At 38.7% G+C, this 22,690-nt stretch overlaps 1 protein-coding gene across 1 annotated transcript in view; it reads left to right on the top strand.

Annotated features, from left to right (window-relative positions):
* Positions 1-13,001: 13,001 nt before the first annotated feature.
* Positions 13,002-22,690, top strand: part of NOX3 (NADPH oxidase 3) — a 79,606-nt gene continuing 69,917 nt past the window's right edge. The window contains exons 1-3 of the mRNA XM_053712217.1: positions 13,002-13,139; positions 13,222-13,332; positions 15,874-15,958. Coding sequence (XP_053568192.1) covers positions 13,002-13,139; positions 13,222-13,332; positions 15,874-15,958 — 334 coding nt within the window. The remainder of the gene's footprint in view (positions 13,140-13,221; positions 13,333-15,873; positions 15,959-22,690) is intronic.

Genomic DNA, 22,690 nt, shown 5'->3' with positions numbered 1-22,690 from the left:
TGTAGTATAAAAATTGAATATGTTATACATCACAATTAATATGACCAGTAGTGACATTTATCTTTTTTATTTTGTCTGTACAATCATATCTATTTAAAACAATATAAATATGTTTGTTTATAAAAAGAAAATATTTTGTAATTATTGAAAGAAGCAGTTTGATATGATGCATCTTGTATTTGTATTATTTGCATGATTAATGTTAATACTAATAGTAATAATTTAAATACTCCTACTAATAAAAACTTTTTTTTATTGACATACAGAATATTTGTCACTGTTCAGTGCAGCATCTATATAATATATTAACTGAACATGTATCTAATTATTTTTGTATGTAGCCTGAGGTGGAATGTAATATAATATTATATATATATATATATATATATATATATATATATATATATATATATATATATATATATATAAAATATACTGCGGCAGAGCGGTAGGCGGCCAGTTAACATACAAGGGAGCTAAGATTTGCGATCAAATTAATAGGGAAAAAAATGAATTATTTAAAAAGTGATGAATGAAACTTATGTTGAATACATCATGCAAATGAAAATTAGAAGTTTAAATTTCAGAGTATACTGTCCCTTTAACATTGTTATTGCTATTTGTGACAATACACACACACAATTGTTTTCTCCAGCTTTACATTGCAATACGGTCCAAAAATCTGAACCTTCAGTTTGATAAACAGTACCCAATTTCATTATTTTTAATAGAGGATCTAGTTACTAATATGTGTGTGTAAAAATATGATTATAGTTTACTAGTCATGGGTTAAAAGCTACTTGCCAAGAGGGAAAAAGTTATTAGTCCACTCAATGGGGCATATTTATCAAGCTCCGTATGGCTTGCCTTAAGGATCGCCAGAAACACAAGTTATGAAGCAGCGCAGCTCCATAACCTGTCCGTCTGCTCTGAGGCGTCGGATAGACATCACCGAAAATCAACCCAGTCCAATATGATCAGGTTGATTGACACCCCCTGCTGGCGACCGATTGGCCACGAATCTGCAGGGGGCGTCGTTGCACCAGCATTTCACAAGAACTGCTGGTGCAATGATAAATGCCAACAGCATATGCTGTTGGCATTTATCGATGTGCGGCGGACATGATCCGCAATATCGGATTATGTCCGCACACACATTAATAAATAGGCCCCGATATTACAGATAGGAAAGAAGCAATTTCTTACTTGTCCTGGACTAGTTTTCTACAGGAAATTTCAAGCCCTGCTGTACATATATATGGTATTTAGTGCAAAAATACACAAATACTTTCTAATGCACTCCGTTTGTATGTACTCATTTATATGAAGTGAATTTCCCTTTAAAAATAAATCCAGCATATGCAAAGTTATGCTTACTCTGTACTGCTGTTTAGCATAACCGATAACCTTAGGTTCTGTAACACTTTCTCTCCTCCCTTCTGTGCCATAGACTAGAGTTTTAGTGCCTAATCAATGCATGCAATGAATAACCTACTGTAGCCCCGGGCAATGAATAACCTACTGTAGCCCCGGGTTATTAGTGCATTTTCAGTTTGTGCAATTATACAAATAATCCACCTACATTATAGCTTTTTTTCCCCTTTTCAAATTCAAAGGAATACAGCTATCGAAGGTCATAGTGCAGGTATCATTTAATTGTATAGGAGCTCCTTATTTAAACGGACATTAAACCCAAAAATTCAGATGGAGCATACAATTTTAAATAACTTTTCAACTTACTTGTATTATTTAATTTGCTTTGTTCTCTTAGTATATTTTGTTGAAGACCATCCCTAGGTAGGCTCAGGAGCTGGGAGCTAGCTGCTGATTGATGGCTGCACATATACACCTCTTAACATTGGATTACTGATGTGTAATGCTCCCAGTAGTGCATTACTGCTGCTTAAAGGGACAGTCAATAATACATGTTTTACCTCTGTAATTACCTTGTATCTAAACCTCTGCAGATTGCCCCCTTATTTCAATTCTTTTGACAGACTTGAATTTTAGCCAATCAGTGCTTACTCCTCTGTAAATTCATGTGCGTGAGCTCAATGTTATCTATATGAAACACATGAACTAACGCCCTCTAGTGGTGAAAAACCATTCAGATTAGAGGTGGCTTTCAAGGTCTAAGAAATTAGCATATGAACCTCCTAGGTTTAGGTTTCAACTAAGAAATGATGGAATATATACCTAGCGCCTGTGTAATCCTATATGCTCCGGCTGTCTTGACCTCTAGCTGTCAATAAGGAACTCTAAGAATATATGAATGTAGTCTGAGCGCCTCAACTAGAAGTGGGCTAGGATGTGAATAGGTAGTACACGTGTATGTTAATGACAATAATTGTTGACAGTTAAAACAATTAAATCAATAATTAAAACAAAAGTTTAAAACAATAAATAATATGCAATATGCAAAGGTACCTATGTGGAATATTCAAATAGTTCATTAACATGGATCCATGTTTATCAACATACAAAAAGACTGGTAAGATGTGACAGTAGACAATCTTGTTAATAATATGCGAATAAAAGCTATATATACATATATATATATATGGAAAAAGTACCACTAAAGCAGTACTACACCACCTTGGTACACAAATGGGGCACTAAGTTTTGGCCGTGGTGTGGTGAGAAATCACAAATTGTTCCTATCAGTTGAGTGTAATTTGTAATCCCAGGTTCAGTGAAAATATGATGTAGAATTTCCAAGCGTATACTTTGGTAGAGTCCAATATAGTTATGTTATAGATGATCCCTCATTAGTGATGGTGTAGGAGAAAAAATGGTATGTGACTGAAAGCTCAAAAAATAGTGCAAAATAGTGAAAGAAAAAAAAAAAGATAATCCTTCAACAAAGGATAAAAATACAAAAATGTAAAAATGTGATTTTTTTAAAAAATTTTTTAGCAGAAATTGCCAAAAGATGCCATTGATGAAAAAAGATGAAAAAATGTGTTGAAGTTAGGATAAATACATTCGTAGGTGCAATATAAGTATAAGTGATGAAAGTTAGTGAATGAAAAATTATTCTCAAGGTTCAGTTGGGCGTTGCGAGATAAGTGCAGCTGGGTGCTGCAGGGTTAGTGCTGCGACCACAGGTGGAAATCCAGAGATTTTAGTGGATGTTCTGCTGCTAGCTGGATTAACTGTGAAAGATCTGCTCCTAGCTGGATTTATCTGTGAAAGATCTGCTCCTAGCTGGATTTATCTGTGAAAGATCTGCTCCTAGCTGGATTTATCTGTGAAAGATCTGCTCCTAGCTGGATTTATCTGTGAAAGATCTGCTCCTAGCTGGATTTATCTGTGAAAGATCTGCTCCTAGCTGGATTTATCTGTGAAAGATCTGCTCCTAGCTGGATTTATCTGTGAAAGATCTGCTCCTAGCTGGATTTATCTGTGAAAGATCTGCTCCTAGCTGGATTTATCTGTGAAAGATCTGCTCCTAGCTGGATTTATCTGTGAAAGATCTGCTCCTAGCTGGATTTATCTGTGAAAGATCTGCTCCTAGCTGGATTTATCTGTGAAAGATCTGCTCCTAGCTGGATTTATCTGTGAAAGATCTGCTCCTAGCTGGATTTATCTGTGAAAGATCTGCTCCTAGCTGGATTTATCTGTGAAAGATCTGCTCCTAGCTGGATTTATCTGTGAAAGATCTGCTCCTAGCTGGATTTATCTGTGAAAGATCTGCTCCTAGCTGGATTTATCTGTGAAAGATAATCAATATAGTGTAGTATGCTCAAAGTAGATATAGATGTAGAAATAAGGCTTGCCAGATGCTTAGTCAACACGTTTCGGCCTCTCACAGGCCTTTTTCAAGTCTTGAAAGTAGATATGTATGCTTTTGAGTTTAAAACTAATCGTTTTAAATGGCCCTTAAATTCAGATAAAGAAAACAATTTTAAACAACTTTCCAATTTACTTCTTTTATCTAATTTGCTACATCTTTTTGTTATCCTTTGTTGAAGAAGCAGCAATGCAATACTGAGTGCTAGTTAACACATTTGGTGAGCCAATAAAATGAGGCATATAAGTGCAGCTACCATTCAGCAGCTCCTGAGCCTATCTAGGTATCCTTTTCAACAAATTATATCAAAAGAACAAAGCAAATTAGATAATAGAAGAAAATTGGAAAGTTGTTAAAAATCCCATTATCTATCAGAATCATGAAAAAAATGTTTGGGTTTCATGTCCCTTTAAATGTATATGGATTAAATTGTCCCATCTGTATTTAAATAACAGAAACACTTGTGCTCGATGCTGTAACGCATGTACAAATGCAAACTGAAAAAAAGCAAGCACTGTAAAGTGTACTGTTATAACTGTAATTTTCTAAGAGCTTTTTTATAATATAATTATGCCTTTAGATATTGTACTCAATATTTAGTGAATAAGCTAAATAGAATAATATTTTAATAGAGGTATAAATCCCCAAATCTGGAATTCCGAAATCCAAAGTTATTCCGAAATCCAGACTTTTTCATTAATATTCTTTTTTAAAAATAACATTTCTTCCTACCAGTAAGTCACAATCTTCTTTGCCTGTCATTTGGTTTTTGTTCTAAAATGCAAATAATAGTCTATATTTTTTTAAAAGCACTTTACTTTTCTGATTACAGTACTGTGATATCTTTCTAATGGAATTATATGTATAATAGTACTAAAAATGATAAAACTACCTTTAGGGTGTATGTTTAAGATATTGTTGTTTATACTTTGGGCAAGATTTATCTATTTGCGAGCGGACAGGATTCAAATGTTGTGAACCTCTTCGTATCTTATCGTAAATTGTGGGGCGAAAGTGTTCCCTATATTTATCATTGCACAAGGGAACACTTATGCAATAACACCCCCCCTACCCTTACACAACCAATTGCGTGAGAGTAGGACTTGTCAATCACCCCGGTCGAATGAATCTGGGGTGATTTTCATCCCCCAACTCTAGTTTGGCAGAGAGGATTTATGAATCAGAGGTTTAAGCCGATGATTCCTAAATATCAGTTGTAGGCTCAAATGAGCGAACTTGCAGCAGATCGGGGCATTCACCCTGTCATAAATCTTGCCCTTGGTCCCACTTTACAGATGCAAATATACAAATATTCTGAAATCCAAATTATTCCGAAATCCAAACCTTTTCCTTTTTCAAGCAGTTTGGATAAAGGGTTTTTAACTGTAGTCTATGAACTGTTGGATTTGACCACATTAAGGCCTAGATTTGGAGTTTGGCGGTAAAAGGGCTGTTAACGCTCCGCGGGCTTTTTTCTGGCCGCACCATAAATTTAACTCTGGTATCGAGAGTTTAAACAAATGCTGCGTTAGGCTCCAAAAAAGGAGCGTAGAGCATTTTTTCCGCACATGCAACTCTCGATACCAGCGTTGCTTACGGACGCGGCCGGCCTCAAAAACGTGCTCGTGCACGATTCTCCCATAGGAAACAATGGGGCTGTTTGAGCTGAAAAAAAACCTAACACCTGCAAAAAAGCAGCGTTCAGCTCCTAACGCAGCCCCATTGTTTCCTATGGGGAAACACTTCCTACGTCTGCACCTAACACTCTAACATGTACCCCGAGTCTAAACACCCCTAGCCTTACACTTATTAACCCCTAATCTGCCGCCCCCGCTATCGCTGACCCCTGCATATTTTTTTTAACCCCTAATCTGCCGCTCCGTAAACCGCCGCAACCTACGTTATCCCTATGTACCCCTAATCTGCTGCCCTAACATCGCCGACCCCTATATTATATTTATTAACCCCTAATCTGCCCCCCTCAACGTCGCCGACACCTGCCTACACTTATTAACTCCTAATCTGCCGAGCGGACCTGAGCGCTACTATAATAAAATTATTAACCCCTAATCCGCCTCACTAACCCTATCATAAATAGTATTAACCCCTAATCTGCCCTCCCTAACATCGCCGACACCTACCTTCAATTATTAACCCCTAATCTGCCGAGCGGACCTCACCGCTACTATAATAAATGTATTAACCCCTAAAGCTAAGTCTAACCCTAATACTAACACCCCCCCTAAGTTAAATATAATTTACATCTAACGAAATAAATTAACTCTTATTAAATAACTTATTCCTATTTAAAGCTAAATACTTACCTGTAAAATAAATCCTAATATAGCTACAATATAAATTATAATTATATTATAGCTATTTTAGGATTAATATTTATTTTACAGGCAACTTTTTAATTATTTTAACCAGGTACAATAGCTATTAAATAGTTAAGAACTATTTAATAGTTACCTAGTTAAAATAATAACAAATTTACCTGTAAAATAAATCCTAACCTAAGATATAATTAAACCTAACACTACCCTATCAATAAATTAATTAAATAAACTACCTACAATTACCTACAATTAACCTAACACTACACTATCAATAAATTAATTAAACACAATTCCTACAAATAAATACAATTAAATAAACTAGCTAAAGTACAAAAAATAAAAAAGAACTAAGTTACAAAAAATAATAAAATATTTACAAACATAAGAAAAATATTACAACAATTTTAAACTAATTACACCTACTCTAAGCCCCCTAATAAAATAACAAAGCCCCCCAAAATAAAAAATTCCCTACCCTATTCTAAATTAAAAAAGTTACAAGCTCTTTTACCTTACCAGCCCTGAACAGGGCCCTTTGCGGGGCATGCCCCAAGGATTTCAGCTCTTTTGCCTGTAAAAAAAAACATACCATACCCCCCCAACATTACAACCCACCACCCACATACCCCTAATCTAACCCAAACCCCCCTTAAATAAACCTAACACTAAGCCCCTGAAGATCTTCCTACCTTGTCTTCACCATCCAGGTATCACCGATCCGTCCTGGCTCCAACATCTTCATCCAACCCAAGCGGGGGTTGGCGATCCATCATCCGGTGGCTGAAGAGGTCCAGAAGAGGCTCCAAAGTCTTCCTCCTATCCGGCAAGAAGAGGACATCCGGACCGGCAAACATCTTCTCCAAGCGGCATCTTCGATCTTCTTCCATCCGGTGCGGAGCGGGTCCATCTTGAAGCAGGCGACGCGGATCCATCCTCTTCTTCCGTTGTCTCCCGACGAATGACGGTTCCTTTAAGGGACGTCATCCAAGATGGCGTCCCTCGAATTCCGATTGGCTGATAGGATTCTATCAGCCAATCGGAATTAAGGTAGGAATTTTCTGATTGGCTGATGGAATCAGCCAATCAGAATCAAGTTCAATCCGATTGGCTGATCCAATCAGCCAATCAGATTGAGCTCGCATTCTATTGGCTGTTCCGATCAGCCAATAGAATGCGAGCTCAATCTGATTGGCTGATAGCGGTGTTAGGGGTAGCAGATTAGGGGTACATAGGGATAACGTAGGTGGCGGCGCTTTGCGGTCGGAAGATTAGGGGTTAATTATTTTAAGTAGCTGGCGGCGATGTTGTGGGGGCAGGTTAGGGGTTAATAAATGTAATACAGGGGTCGGCGGGGTTAGGGGCAGCAGATTAGGGGTACATAAGTATAACGTAGGTGGCGGTCGGCAGATTAGGGGTTAAAAATTTTAATCAAGTGGCGGCGATGTGGGGGGACCTCGGTTTAGGGGTACATAGGTAGTTTATGGGTGTTAGTGTACTTTAGGGTACAGTAGTTAAGAGCTTTATAAACCGGCGTTAGCCAGAAAGCTCTTAACTCCTGCTATTTTCAGGCGGCTGGAGTTTTGTCGTTAGAGCTCTAACGCTCACTTCAGAAACGACTCTAAATACCGGCGTTAGAAAGATCCCATTGAAAATATAGGATACGCAAATGGCGTAGGGGGATCTGCGGTATGGAAAAGTCGCGGCTGAAAAGTGAGCGTTAGACCCTTTAATCACTGACTCCAAATACCAGCGGGCGGCCAAAACCAGCGTTAGGAGCCTCTAACGCTGGTTTTGACAGCTACCGCCAAACTCCAAATCTAGGCCTAAAACCGTTAAACTTAGGTTAATGTCTGGGATTAATGAGGCATTTCACATTTTTTCCCCTCTGATCCATTTAATAATAGTATTTAAAATGTTTTTTTTAATATTGATGATCTTGTATCAAAACTTTTATTTTCTAGTCAGGTTAGAAAAGACTTTCCCCTCACTACTAACAGAGCACTTAGCTCTATCCCAATCAGCCAGGGTGAAACTCATTACTAGATATGCAGTGTACATTTACTGTTAGTTTCAGAGTGAAGGGACAGTCTAGTCAACATTACATTTTTATGATTCAGATAGGGCATGTGATTTTAAACAACTTTCCAATTTACTTTTATGATCAAATTTGCATTGCTCTCTTGGTATTCTTTGTTGAAAGTTAAATCTAGGAAGGGTATTATGCTAATTAATAAGTTAATAGCTAATTTCTAAGCCTTTGAAAGCCTTTTTACAGCTAGACAGCGCTAGTTCATGTTTGTCATATAGATAACATTGTGCTTACTCCCGTGGAGTTACATAGAAGTTAGCACTGATTGGCTAAAATGCTAGTGCGTAAATAGCTCTGAGATAAAGGGGTTGTCTGTAAAGGCTTAGATACAAGGTAATCACAGAAGTAAAAAGTGTATTAATATAAACAGTGTTGGTTATGCAAAACTGGGGAATGGGTAATAAGGGATTATCTAGCTTTTTAAACAAGAACAATTCTGGAGTAGTCTGTCCCTTTAAATGTAAACATCTTTTGCTTAATCTTCTTCATGTAAAAATAATTTTCATGTCTTTACTTGCTGCTGTTTTATATGCATGACAAAAAGTTATGGGTTAGTGTCAGGTTAAATTTTCAGAAATAAAAAAGCAGAGAAAATCCTGGATTGGAAGGGATAGAGAGGTCAAAACTTAAATGTGCATGGATGCATTTCAATTTTAAATATTCAAATTTTTGCAATATAATTCCCTTATTAAAAATGCTTCCAGTAAAAGTTATTACTGTGTTTAAGCAGCATATTCATATAAGCTGTGATGGCCTGTGCACTAAGCTCATTTCAGTTTTGACCTTTCTATCCCTTTAAGGTTTTTGGTTTAATGGAAATGGGAAAATTAGATGCTGTTACCCATCCTTAATATCTCCTTTCCCAAGAGTACTTAATACTCATATGCTAAATCACTTGAAATTGATGCAGTATAACTGTAAAAAGCTGACAGGAAAATATCACTTGAGCATCTCTATGTAACAAAAGAAGATATTTTACCTCACAATCTCCTCAGCTCAGCAGAGTAAGTTCTGTGTAAAAGTTATACTCAGCTGCTACTCAGATGCTGCTCAGCTGCAGGTAAAAAAATAAATAAATGAAGAAATGAACAGCAGCCAATCAGCATCAGCAGTGCTGAGGTCATGAACTCTTTTACTGTGATCTCATGGTAAACTTCCTTAAACTAAATAGGGAAATAACATGAGTGTGCACGAGGCTCACTCTCTTGCCTGTCCCGGGACAGACATACTGATTTGGTGCTTAAAGTCCTTTGCAATGGGGTTTGAATACTTAGGACATTTTGAGGTAATATATCTTTCTTTTTTACATAGAGATGTTCAAGTTATTATTATTATCGGTTATTTGTAGAGCGCCAACAGATTCCGCAAGTATATCAAGTTAAATATTGTCAGCTTTTTACAGCTATGCTGCATCACAAGTGTTTCAACATTTGGGTATCATGGCCCTTTAATTTAACAATTTAAAAAAAACAAAAAACAAAACAAAAAACAAAACAAAAACAGAGGTTTGATTTAAAGGCACAGCAAACACTTTAAGATTGTAATATAAAATACATAACATATAGCAAAACAGCTTTGCAATATAATTTCATCATTTATTTTGCCCCCTTCTCATGTAGTTTAAGTCCTAAAAAACTGAAAGAGCACATGAAAGGCGTCACAGGCCTAACCTTCTGCAGAATAGAAATGATGGAAACTTTGTTAACAAAATGATAGTGACAAGCCCCGCATTATCTACATGCAGGTTCCCCGCCTTATCTACATGCAAGTTCCCATGCCTTATCTACATGCAGATTCCCCACTTTATCTACATGCATGTTCCCTTCCTTATCTACATGCAAGTTCCCCGCCTTATCTACATGCAAGTTCCCCACCTTATCTACATGCAGGTTCCCACGCCTTATCTACATGCAGATTCCCACGCCTTATCTACATGCAGGTTCCCCGCATTATCTGCATGCAAGTTCCCAGCCTTATCTACATGCAAGTTCCCTGCATTATCTACATGCAGGTTCTCCACTTTATCTACATGCAGGTTCCCACGCCTTATCTACATGCAGGTTCCCCACCTTACCTACATGCAGGTTCCCACGCATTATCTAAATGCAGGTTCCCCGGTTTAAATGTAAACATCTTTTGCTTAATCTTCTTCATGTAAAAATAATTTTCATGTCTTTACTTGCTGCTGTTTTATATGCATGACAAAAAGTTATGGGTTAGTGTCAGGTTAAATTTTCAGAAATAAAAAAGCAGAGAAAATCCTGGATTGGAAGGGATAGAGAGGTCAAAACTTAAATGTGCATGGATGCATTTCAATTTTAAATATTCAAATTTTTGCAATATAATTCCCTTATTAAAAATGCTTCCAGTAAAAGTTATTACTGTGTTTAAGCAGCATATTCATATAAGCTGTGATGGCCTGTGCACTAAGCTCATTTCAGTTTTGACCTTTCTATCCCTTTAAGGTTTTTGGTTTAATGGAAATGGGAAAATTAGATGCTGTTACCCATCCTTAATATCTCCTTTCCCAAGAGTACTTAATACTCATATGCTAAATCACTTGAAATTGATGCAGTATAACTGTAAAAAGCTGACAGGAAAATATCACCTGAGCATCTCTATGTAACAAAAGAAGATATTTTACCTCACAATCTCCTCAGCTCAGCAGAGTAAGTTCTGTGTAAAAGTTATACTCAGCTGCTACTCAGATGCTGCTCAGCTGCAGGTAAAAAAATAAATAAATGAAGAAATGAACAGCAGCCAATCAGCATCAGCAGTGCTGAGGTCATGAACTCTTTTACTGTGATCTCATGGTAAATTTCCTTAAACTGAATAGGGAAATAACATGAGTGTGCACGAGGCTCACTCTCTTGCCTGTCCCGGGACAGACATACTGATTTGGTGCTTAAAGTCCTTTGCAATGGGGTTTGAATACTTAGGACATTTTGAGGTAATATATCTTTCTTTTTTACATAGAGATGTTCAAGTTATTATTATTATCGGTTATTTGTAGAGCGCCAACAGATTCCGCAAGTATATCAAGTTAAATATTGTCAGCTTTTTACAGCTATGCTGCATCACAAGTGTTTCAACATTTGGGTATCATGGCCCTTTAATTTAACAATTTAAAAAAACAAAAAACAAAACAAAAACAGAGGTTTGATTTAAAGGCACAGCAAACACTTTAAGATTGTAATATAAAATACATAACATATAGCAAAACAGCTTTGCAATATAATTTCATCATTTATTTTGCCCCCTTCTCATGTAGTTTAAGTCCTAAAAAACTGAAAGAGCACATGAAAGGCGTCACAGGACTAACCTTCTGCAGAATAGAAATGATGGAAACTTTGTTAACAAAATGATAGTGACAAGCCCCGCATTATCTACATGCAGGTTCCCCGCCTTATCTACATGCAAGTTCCCATGCCTTATCTACATGCAGATTCCCCGCATTATCTACATGCAGGTTCCCCGCCTTATCTACATGCAGGTTCCCACGCCTTATCTACATGCAGATTCCCACGCCTTATCTACATGCAGGTTCCCCGCATTATCTGCATGCAAGTTCCCAGCCTTATCTACATGCAAGTTCCCTGCATTATCTACATGCAGGTTCTCCACTTTATCTACATGCAGGTTCCCACGCCTTATCTACATGCAGGTTCCCCACCTTACCTACATGCAGGTTCCCACGCATTATCTAAATGCAGGTTCCCCGCCTTATCTACATGCAGGTTCCCCGCATTATTTACATGAAGGTTCCCCGCCTTATCTACATTCAGGTTCCCCGCCTTATCTAAATTCAAGTTCCCCGCCTTATCTACATTCAGGTTCCCCGCCTTATCTACATGCAGGTTCCCCGCCTTATCTACATGCAGGTTCCCCGCCTTATCTACATGAAGGTTCCCCGCCTTATCTACATGCAGGTTCCCCGCATTATCTACATGCAGGTTCCCCACATTATCTACATGAAGGTTCCCCGCCTTATCTACATTCAGGTTCCCCACCTTATCTACATGCAGGTTCCCCACCTTATCTACATGCAGGTTCCCTGCCTTATCTACATGCAGGTTCCCCGGCCTTATCTACATGAAGGTTCCCCGCCTTATCTTCATGGAGGTTCCCCGCCTTATCTACATGAAGGTTCCCTGCCTTATCTACAGTACATTAAGGTTCCCCGCCTTATCTACATGCAGGTTCCTCGCCTTATCTACATGCAGGTTCCCACGCCTACATACAAGTTCCCCGCCTTATCTACATGCAGGTTCCCCACATTATCTACATGCAAGTTCCCTGCCTTATCTACATGAAGGTTCCCCGCCTTATCTACATGAAGGTTCCCCGCCTTATCTACATTAAGGTTCCTCGCTTTATCTAATATGAAGGTTCCTCACCTTATCTACCTGCATGTTCCCCTCCTTATCTACATGCAGGTTCCCCGCCTTATCTACATGAAGGTTCCCCGCCTTATCTACATGAAGGTTCCCCGCCTTATCTACATGCAGGTTCCCCGCCTTATCTAAATATGTGCAGTAGCTGCTGATTGGTGGCTGCACATAGATGCCTTGTGTGATTGGATCACCCAAGTGCATTACTATTTCTTCAACAAAGGATATCTAAAGAATGAAGTAAATTAGATAATAGAAGTAAATTGTAATATTTAAAATTGTATTATCTATCCAAATCCTGAAAGAGAAAATTAGGATTAATGCCCATTTAAGTAAAGGGAATATGAGATTTTAAGCTCACTTCTTGTTTAATAAAATGATGTTTATAAATGTTCATGTACATCAGAGCCTCTTGTTTTTTTCTATTGCAGATTATATGGCTGGGAATAAACATATATTTATTTATTAACACATTTTTATGGTTTGAAAAATCAGATTCCTATCACTATACTCGAGTTATCCTTGGTGTAAGTATTATTATTATATGACATACAGTAAATGTATAAATGTAAGTTTACTATGTTTTATGCTAGGCCTTTCTTTTTACAGTCATCATTGGCATGGGCAAGAGCATCTGCAATGTGTCTGAACTTCAACAGCATGTTAATCCTGTTACCAGTCTGTAGAAATTTTATTTCATTCCTCAGGGGATCAAGCACCGTAAGTTACTTGATATTTTTACTTAGTGATTCAATTTTTTTTTTAAATTATTTTTCATAGAGTGGCCTTGAAATTTTAAAAGAGTGAACGCTTTAAATAAGACCTTTTTGGATAAAAAAATAAATATATATATAACAGGCAGCTGTTTTTGTAATCAGTGACTCAGGCAGTTAACCCCATACCAGTAAACAAATCAAGCAAAGATATCAAACAGCACATAGAATAGGCAGGTTAGGTAAGAAGAGACGGCAAAGTGGTTCCTAGACTTATCACTGTAACAATCTTTTTTTTTCTATGCTTTTAGCCTAGCTGTGTGCATCCAAGCGAGTGCTGACCATTTTGTGTGCTGTTTAATATTTTTGTGTGATTTCTCCTATTAAATGTTGAAGTGGTTCCTGGCAATATTTTGGGCCAAACTCTTAATTTTTATGCTTTTAGCCTAGCTGTGTGCTTCCAAACAAGTGCTGACTATTCTGTCTGTTGTTATATTGCCTTTTCCCATGTAATGAGATTTTTAGAACAAATTATCTTCAGCAAACTGCAAGAGTTGTAGCTTAGTTTAAAGTGATGGTAAATTCACCTAAGTAAGTTTTCATATTTTGATAGAACATTTAATTTTAAGCATATCGATGTGCTTATTTTTGTCCCAAATTCAATAAATCTTCTTTAAGACACCCTTTTTTGTGGTTTTGTTACCCGCTTGAATGGCAGCTCTTGCAGCCAATAGGAGCTGCACTATACGCCCTATGTATGATACTAACTGTACACTCCCGTGCTGGTATCTTGAAGCCGACTCAGCAAGCGCAGTTGCTGTTTTAGACAGTGAATCGCTACGGTACCCCATAGACATTAAGAATAGATGTCCAGGGTTTCAAGATGTTTATCTAGTTTTAGACTGATGGATATATGAAGGGGGGGGGGGGGGGAATTCACAAAATATGAGAGAAGAGCAACTTTGCATACATGTGATAAGATTTTGTACTAAACCCATTCCAGTGCCCAGTTGAGGCGTTATTTTTCTCTTACAGCTATATGATGAGATGCCAACTGGTAAGGTGCTGGTGGTGGGAACACTTGGATTTTTTTTTTGACTGAGAGCTCCAATATGGCAACACCTTAATTAGAGGTAGAGAGATGAAATGCTAACCAATATATTGATTGGGGTATTTCAAGAAGCTGGCTGTTCTGCGTAAAGGGATCTGCTGTGGAACTTTTTGCTGTGGCATTGATGGATAAGGAGATATTCAGGGTTGCTGACTTCCAGAACCTTGTGAGCTCTTTTGTGTCACACATCCATCTCAGTACGTTGCGTTCAAGTTAAATCGGAGCTGACATACCACAATATGCATGTTCTCTTGTAGCGCAGGTAATATAGAATTATAATAAAAGAAAGGACAATGGAAACTTTGAAAGGACATAAGACACGTGAACATTGGTGTATTGCAGCTATCTTTATACCAAACTCCAATATACATCAAATGAGCTTTCAATTGTGTATTTTAGAATATGTTATATATTATTCAACTCAATGCCCCAATATAAAATATGAATATTTAGTAAATTAAAATGCATCATAGTCTACTAAAATAACTATCTTTCTGGGATGAGTAAGGCACTAGCAATCTCTCCTGTCATATAGATAATACCTATAATTCTTTTTTTCTACATTACTTATCTGATACATCTTTTCGATTGCATTTTTTTTTCTCTCATTACTTCCAATATCCATTGCCCTTTTTTCTATTTTGGGACTTAAAGGGACAGTGAACACCTTGTAATTAAAATATTTTCTGCAGCCTTTGAATTAAAGGGACAACCCCAACATTTTCTTTCAGGATTTGGATAGAACATACAATTTTAAACAACTTTCCAATTTACTTCCATCATTAAATTTGCTTTGTTCACTTGTTATCCTTTGCTGAAGGAACAGCATTGCACTACAGGCAGCAAGATGAACACATCTAGTCAGCCAATCACAAGAGACAAATGTGTGCAGGCACCAATTAGCAGCAGCTCCCACTAGTGTAGGATATGTGCATATTCTTTTTCAACAAGGGATACCAAGAGAACAAAGCACATTTGAAAATAGAAGTGAATTTAAAAGTGTCTTAAAATTACACGCTCTATCGGAATCATGCACGTTTAATTTTGACTTTCCTATCCCTTTAACTAACATTCTGCATCATTTTGAAAATTTTTGGAATGCATTATAATTTTGTTTGCTGCAATTGGTTTTCAGTAGCCAAACTCCACCCACTACTTGCCTTATTTGAATGAGCTAACTTAGATTTGTTGCTTGAGTCAATATATTTAGAAAACTATTTGTCTTAGTTGGAGGAGGGAATGTGGACTTGAATAGACACAGCTAACCATGGTCAATCTCAATGCTTCTCTTGTGCTAGCTATGTATTTTCTGTTTAATTACAGACATATCTGGTTCATTCATTTCAAACCAAAAAAGGTAGAGACAATTTATGATAAGATATGCAAATAAAATTATAATTTTTAAATGTCAGTCTTTTATTATTATTCTGTTTTTAGTGTTGCAGAGGAAGTATACGAAGACTTCTGGACCAAAATATTACTTTTCACAAGCTAGTCGGTTATATGATCACTTTACACGTAGGTAAGCAATTGTATGTTATGATGCTAACATAGAAGGGCATATTGTACATGGATGGGTAATGTCATGACATTAATAATGGTGGTTGTATTAATTGTGAACATATAACCATGTGGACACCCCCATTTATTATAATACATAGGGGCCTATCTATCAAGCTCCGAAAGGAGCTTGATGCCTCGTGTTTCTGGCGAGTCTTCAGAAAGACCGCTGCTCCATAACCAGGCGGACAGACATCGCCGGAAATCAACCCGATCAAGTACGATTGGGTTGATTGACACCCCCCTGCTGGCAGCCGATTGGCCACGAGTCTGCAGGGGGCAGCGTTGCACCAGCAGCTCACAATGCGTATTGCTCTCCGTATTCAGCGAGGTCTGGCAGACCTGATCCGCACTGTTGGATCAGGTCCGCCAGACCTTGATAAATAGGGGCCTTTGTGTTTGACAGATAATAAGCTAAGGTAGCATGCAGACAAAGGTCTAATTTAAGCAATAATCCCTTGTAACCCAACTCTTCATAGCAGGAGAGGCCCAATGACCTAAATATGTATAGCTTAGAGGATAGAAAGGATAGAGGTGATTTGATAATAACTTTCAAGTATATTAAGGGACTTAGTAAAGCTGAGGCTGTGAGTATTTTTCATAAAAAGAACATTTCAAGAACAAGGGGTCATGATCTTAAGCTGAAGGATAGTATATATGCACAGAAAAAGTGATTAATTCATGGAATAAACTTCCACAAAAGGTGGTTATGACAAACACTGTGAGGGGACTCTAAGAATGCCTTTAAGCATAAGGCTATTCTACGAACTAGATAAGTTTATACTTTTAGAAATATCGGGCAGACTTGCTGGGCCTATGGCTCTTATCTGCCCACAAAATCTGTTTCTATATTTAGCCATCACATTAACCTCAGTTTAAAGAAAGCTTTAGCTACATTGATACTTTTATTCCAAATTCTTTAAAAGAGATTACATATAGCACAATTCAAGATTCTTGTTAAAAAAAATTGTAGACCTTTGTTCCGATTTCTAGTATTTGTTTCTTTATTAAACTTGTATATCTAGAGCAAAGCACCCACCTTTAAATATATCTGACTTGTTTAGCCTATGGTTCATAAATCCATTTGAACCTAGCTCTTCGTACTCACAATGCATCTATGTATGTTCACTAGAAATTTTGGTAACTGTTAATTATTAAAATAGGACTGAAAGGGCAATAAAAAAACATTGACTTTATTTTGACTGAGGATATATTCATTATCCATCTTCTGAATCTAAGAACACATGGATAGCCTGTAAGTCAGAGCTTTCCAAACTTTTCATGTTGGTGACACACTTTTTAGACCTACATCATTTTGCGACACAGTCATTCAGTTGTACTAGCAAAAAGGAGGTTAAACTAACTTGTTTTAAGAGATACGGGCACATACATGAATTATATAATAATGAAATGTATTTACAAGTAACAGTAAGTATGTGCAAGAATTAAAAAAAAGTTTAATAACACCAATAACTACTTACTATTTTAATGGGATGTATGAGGTTGATGGGATGAACACAATTTCTGAATATTTGGTGGAATATTAGATAAAGACACTCGCATTTCATCATCAAGCATTTTTAAGCTTCCACTTCCTATCCATATATCAAGAGCAGGAGCAGCAATGCACTACTGGGAGCTAGTTGCAAAAAAACCCCACTGACTTCAGCTCAGCGTTTAATCTGCCGCCCTCAGAGCTCGGTGAGTCCGATTGACTACTGCCCACATACACACTGCTGTCCCACTCACTGACTATACATGCAGTCACGAACCAATTAAGGAGACTACACGTGCAGTCAGGAGCCAATGTGCCGCCAATGGGAATAGTTTCAGTTCCCACTGAGCTGCGCCAATAAATTAAGATGATCTGTGTCCCCCTAGGTATCAATCACGTGTCAATCATGTGATATGCGTAGCAGGCAGGCGGAAAGTCAGAAACCAAAAAAAAAAAAAAAATTGTGCTGAAGCAGGGACACACCTAGTTTGGAAAGCACTGCTGTAAGTAATAACCTGTGATTTCCTACATTCATTCTGTTTTTCAAGACTATAAGATCCAATACATAAAAATACTTTTAGAATAATTTTTTTTTTTTAATAAGAATCTCACTACACTATTTAAAGAAACTGAAAAAGGCTGGATATGCTCAGGTTTAGAAGATTTTCCTTTGAAGTTCTCAGTATGTCAGAGACGTCTGTTTTCTGTACTTCATGCATCTAGAATAATGATGTGCAATACATATAATGAAACAATGCTGCAGAGTTTTTTTTATGTCCTTTGCTCTGGTACTGCCAGAACTATTTGCAGTATCCTGGTTCTAGGCTACCTGCTAGCAATGCTTCCTGTTCATGCTTTGCAATAAATATTGCTACTTTTTGTCAGTTTTGTGATGTCCTTAAATATGTAATAATACAATTTTAAAGAACTTTCCCAATGTACTTCTATGATCACATTTTCTTTGTTTCTTGTTATCCTTTGTTGAAAAGCAGGAAGGCAGGGGGGGGGGGCTTGATGCAGAACTACCATTGGTGCAGCAGGTGCAGTGACATCAGGGCCCAAATGCTGGGGGCCCACAGCATTCAGTCTATACATAGGCATCTGTCTATGTGATCATTATCTGTGTATAGATTCTCATCATCATTATAATGTGCAGCATACTCATCAGTGCTACTCATTATATATATATATATATATATATATATATATATATATGTATATATACTGTATATAAATATATACTGTTACCTTTAGCTTGCACCAAGCTGTTAAATAGGTTCAGTAATGGTGTGCACGTGTCTGCAGTACTATATGGCAGCAGTTTAGCAAGAATATTATACATTAGCAAGAGCACTAGATGGCAGCACTATGTCCTGTCATGTAGTGCTTCCAGCATGTGCACGCTACCTATGAAGATCTCTCTTCAATCTATCTATCTATCTATCTATCTATCTATTGGGTACATATAAAGCTCAAACTAATCAACCGTGAGGGTCTCAAGGCGCTATGGGAAAGGGGATAGGAGAAGGGGGGAGGGGATGGGCATTCAGTCGAAGAGCCAGGTTTTGAGGTCCTTTCTGAACTTTGTAAGGGAGGTGGATTGTCTGAGGTGCAGCGGGAGGGTGTTCCATGTCTTTGCTGTCATGTGGGATAAGGATCTTCCACCCGCTGTGGATTTGCTGATGCAGGGGATGACTGCGAGTGCTTGGTCAGCCGATCGAAGTTGTCTGGCGGGGGTGTAGAAAATGACACAGTGATTGAGGTATTCGGGTCCGATGTTGTGTAGGGCCTTGAACACGTGGGTAAGGAGCTTGAAGGTGATTCTCTTGTTGATGGGGAGCCAGCGAAGGTTCCTTAGGTGTTCGGTGATGTGGCATTGGAGAGGGATGTCAAGGATGAGTCTGGCTGAGGCATTCTGGATAAGTTAGAGTCTCTTTTGGAGTTTGATGGTGGAGCTGGCGTAGAGTACGTTGCCGTAGTTTAACCGGCTGCTGACGAGGGCGTGGGTGACTGTTTTCTTGGTTTTGGTAGGGATCCACTTGAAGATTTTTCGTAGCAGGTGGAGAATGTGGAAGCATGTTGAGGTGATGGCATTGATTTGTCGGTCCATGGAGAGTGAGGAGTCCAGGATGAAGCCTAGATTTCATGCATGGTCGGTTGGGGTTGGAGGGTGACCGAGGGTTGTGGGCCACCAGGAGTTGTCCCATGCAGATTTATTGGGTCCGAGGAGGAGGACTTCGGCTTTGTCTGTGTTCAGTTTGAGCGAAATCCAGGCAGCGACTGCTGTCAGGCCTTCATGGACGTTCTTTTCGGCGGTGGTGGGATCTCGGGTGAGTGAGATTATTAACTGGGTAGGAGACGATGTTGAGGTCGTGGCGTCAGACGATGGCGGCAAGAGGGGCCATGTAGATGTTGAAGAGGGTGGGGCTCAGCAAAGAGCCTTGCAGTACACCGCAGTTGACTGGTGTGGGTTTGGAGAAGAAAGGCGGGAGTCTGACTTTCTGGGTCCTGCCCGTGAGGAAGGAGGTGATCCATTCCAGAGCTTTGCTGCGGATGCCAGCATCGTGCAGGACGGTGTTGTGGTCAACAGTGTCGAAAGCTGCTGAGAGGTCTAGGAGGATGAGGGCGGTGGTTTCTCCTCGGTCGAACATGGCACGGATGTTGTCTGTGGTGACAAGGAGGGTTGTCTCAGTGCTGTGGTTCCTTCTGAAACCGGATTGGGAGTGGTCCAGGGTGTGGTTGGCCTCAATGTGGTTAATAAGTTGCAAGTTGATGGACTTCTCTATGACTTTGGCCGGGAAGGGGAGTAGAGAGATGGGGCGGTAGTTATTCGGGTCCGTGGGGTCTGCCTACAGTTTCTTCAGCAGGGGTTTCAGTCCTGCGTGATTCCAGATATCCGGGAAGGTGCCGGTTTTGATGGAGCAGTTAATAGTACAGCAGAGTTCATGGGCAATGGTATTGCTTGCTTTGTTGAATATGTGATGGGGGCATGGGTCCGAGGGTGCGCCGGAGTGGATGGATTTCCTGAATCTGAGAGTGTCATCTGTGGTGACGGGGCTCCAGATAGTCTGAGGGGGGCGAATTTGGGAGGGGTGTCGTTGGGTGTAGGGGAGTGGGTGGTGGAGATTGAGTTATGAGGCGTGAACGTGTCATAGATGTTGAGGATCTTGTGGTGGAAGTTTGCAGCAAGGGTATTGCAGAAGTCTTGGGAGGGTGGAATGTTGGTGGTGTCGCTGTTGGGTTTAGAGAATTCCTTGATGACTGAGAAAAACTCCTTGCTGTTTTGTGCATTAGAGTTGATTCTGTCTTGGATGGCTGTTTTTATGAGGTGGTGGTGGGTGGTGATTGCTTTCTTAAAGGCAGCTTTATCCAGAAGAATCTTGCTGGATCTCCAGGTTCATTCCAGACGTCTGCAGTGGCGTTTGGAGTCCTGGAGGGCCGGGGTGAAACAGCTGGCTTTGTTGGTAGTTTGGCGGCCAGATGGTTTTTTGAGGGGGCGAGGGTGTTGGAGCAGTCTGTAATCCAGTGGTGGAGGTTGCGGGCGGAGGAGTTGGTGTCTGTGGTGGTAGGTGGGGGGGATTTGTTTAGGGTGCGTGTAGTTGGTCTTGGGTGATGTTGTTCCAGTTTCTGCGGGACATGTGGTACTGTTGGAGGTGGGTGGTGGGTTTGTTGAAGGAGAAGTGTATGCAGTGGTGGTCAGTCCAGAGGAGTTTGGTGATGTGATTGACTGAGATGTGATTCAATAAAGAATAACATGACAACAGAGCAAATTTGATAATAGAAGTAAACTGTATTTTTTTAAATTGTATGTTCTGTCTAAATCATGAAACAAAAAAGGGGTTTCATGTCACTTTAAAGGAACACTAAAGTAAAAAATTAAGTTTCATGATTCAGATAAAGCATTAAATAAAAAAACAACTTTACAATATATTTCCATTTAAAAGCATGCACATTCTTTTATTTGCACATTTGTGCAAAAGTGCCCAGTATATACGTTTATGCATTTTGTTATTGGCTTATGGCTGTCACATGATGAGGCAAAATTGGATTAACTTTGAAGTTTGCTGGAAAATATTCTACTAATCATTACAAATTCAAAGTAAGTGTTATTGCATTGTCTTTATATAGTGTATTTGTCAATTATTCAATTCTGCTGTATTTAGTGGTTTCTTAATTAGAACCATAACTTCAGTCTCTGCCCTGCAAAATTTAATAAATATTTGCATCAGAAGTTGATGGTTTGATTATCAAATCCCTGTCTTAAAATTATGTAGTTTTGAGATATTCAGCGTAATTTTAGCCTGTAAGGCAACGTCCATTCCGCACTCAAAGAAATGACATTTTTGTGTGGGATTTTCATAGAGCCAGTATTACTAAACTGTTACAAAGTACACTAACACCCATAATCTACCTATTAACCCTTAAACCACAACCCTCCCGCATTGCAAACACTATATTCAACCTATTAACTCCTAATCTGCCACCCACCCACATTGCGACTATTAAATAAACTTATTAGCCCCTAATCTGCCGCCCACCCACATCGCCAACACTATTTAAATATATTAACCCCTAAACCGCCACTTCCTGACATCACTGATTACAAGTGTTGCGGTATGGCTTTTAACGCTAAAAAAATGGCCATTTCAGCGTAATGCAAGCATTTTAGCCTGTAAGGCAACGTCCATTCCGCACTCAAAGAAATTACATTTTTGTGTGGGATTTTCATAGAGCCAGTATTATAGGTTGTGTGTTCAGGTTAAAAAGCTTGCGTTATGCTCTATATCGACACAATCCATACCGCCATCTGAGAGCAGTAGTTATGGATTTTGCGAAACAAAAATGTTTCACAAAACTCATAACTAAACTGTTACAAAGTACACTAACACCCATAAACTACCTATTAACCCTTAAACCACAACCCTCCCGCATTGCAAACACTATATTCAACCTATTAACTCCTAATCTGCCACCCACCCACATTGCGACTATTAAATAAACTTATTAACCCCTAATCTGCTGCCCACCCACATCGCCAACACTATTTAAATATATTAACCCCTAAACCACCACTTCCTGACATCACTAATACTATAATAAAGTTATTAACCCCTAAACTTCCGGCCTACGACATCGCCGCCACTAAATAAACCTATTAACCCCTAAACCTCCGGCCTTCCACATCGCCGCCACTAAATA

This window comes from Bombina bombina, chromosome 4 (assembly GCF_027579735.1).
Source record: "Bombina bombina isolate aBomBom1 chromosome 4, aBomBom1.pri, whole genome shotgun sequence".
Classification (NCBI taxonomy): Eukaryota; Metazoa; Chordata; class Amphibia; order Anura; family Bombinatoridae; genus Bombina; species Bombina bombina.
Note: the sequence above shows the minus strand (reverse complement) of the source record. Positions and strands in the feature narration are given on the sequence as shown.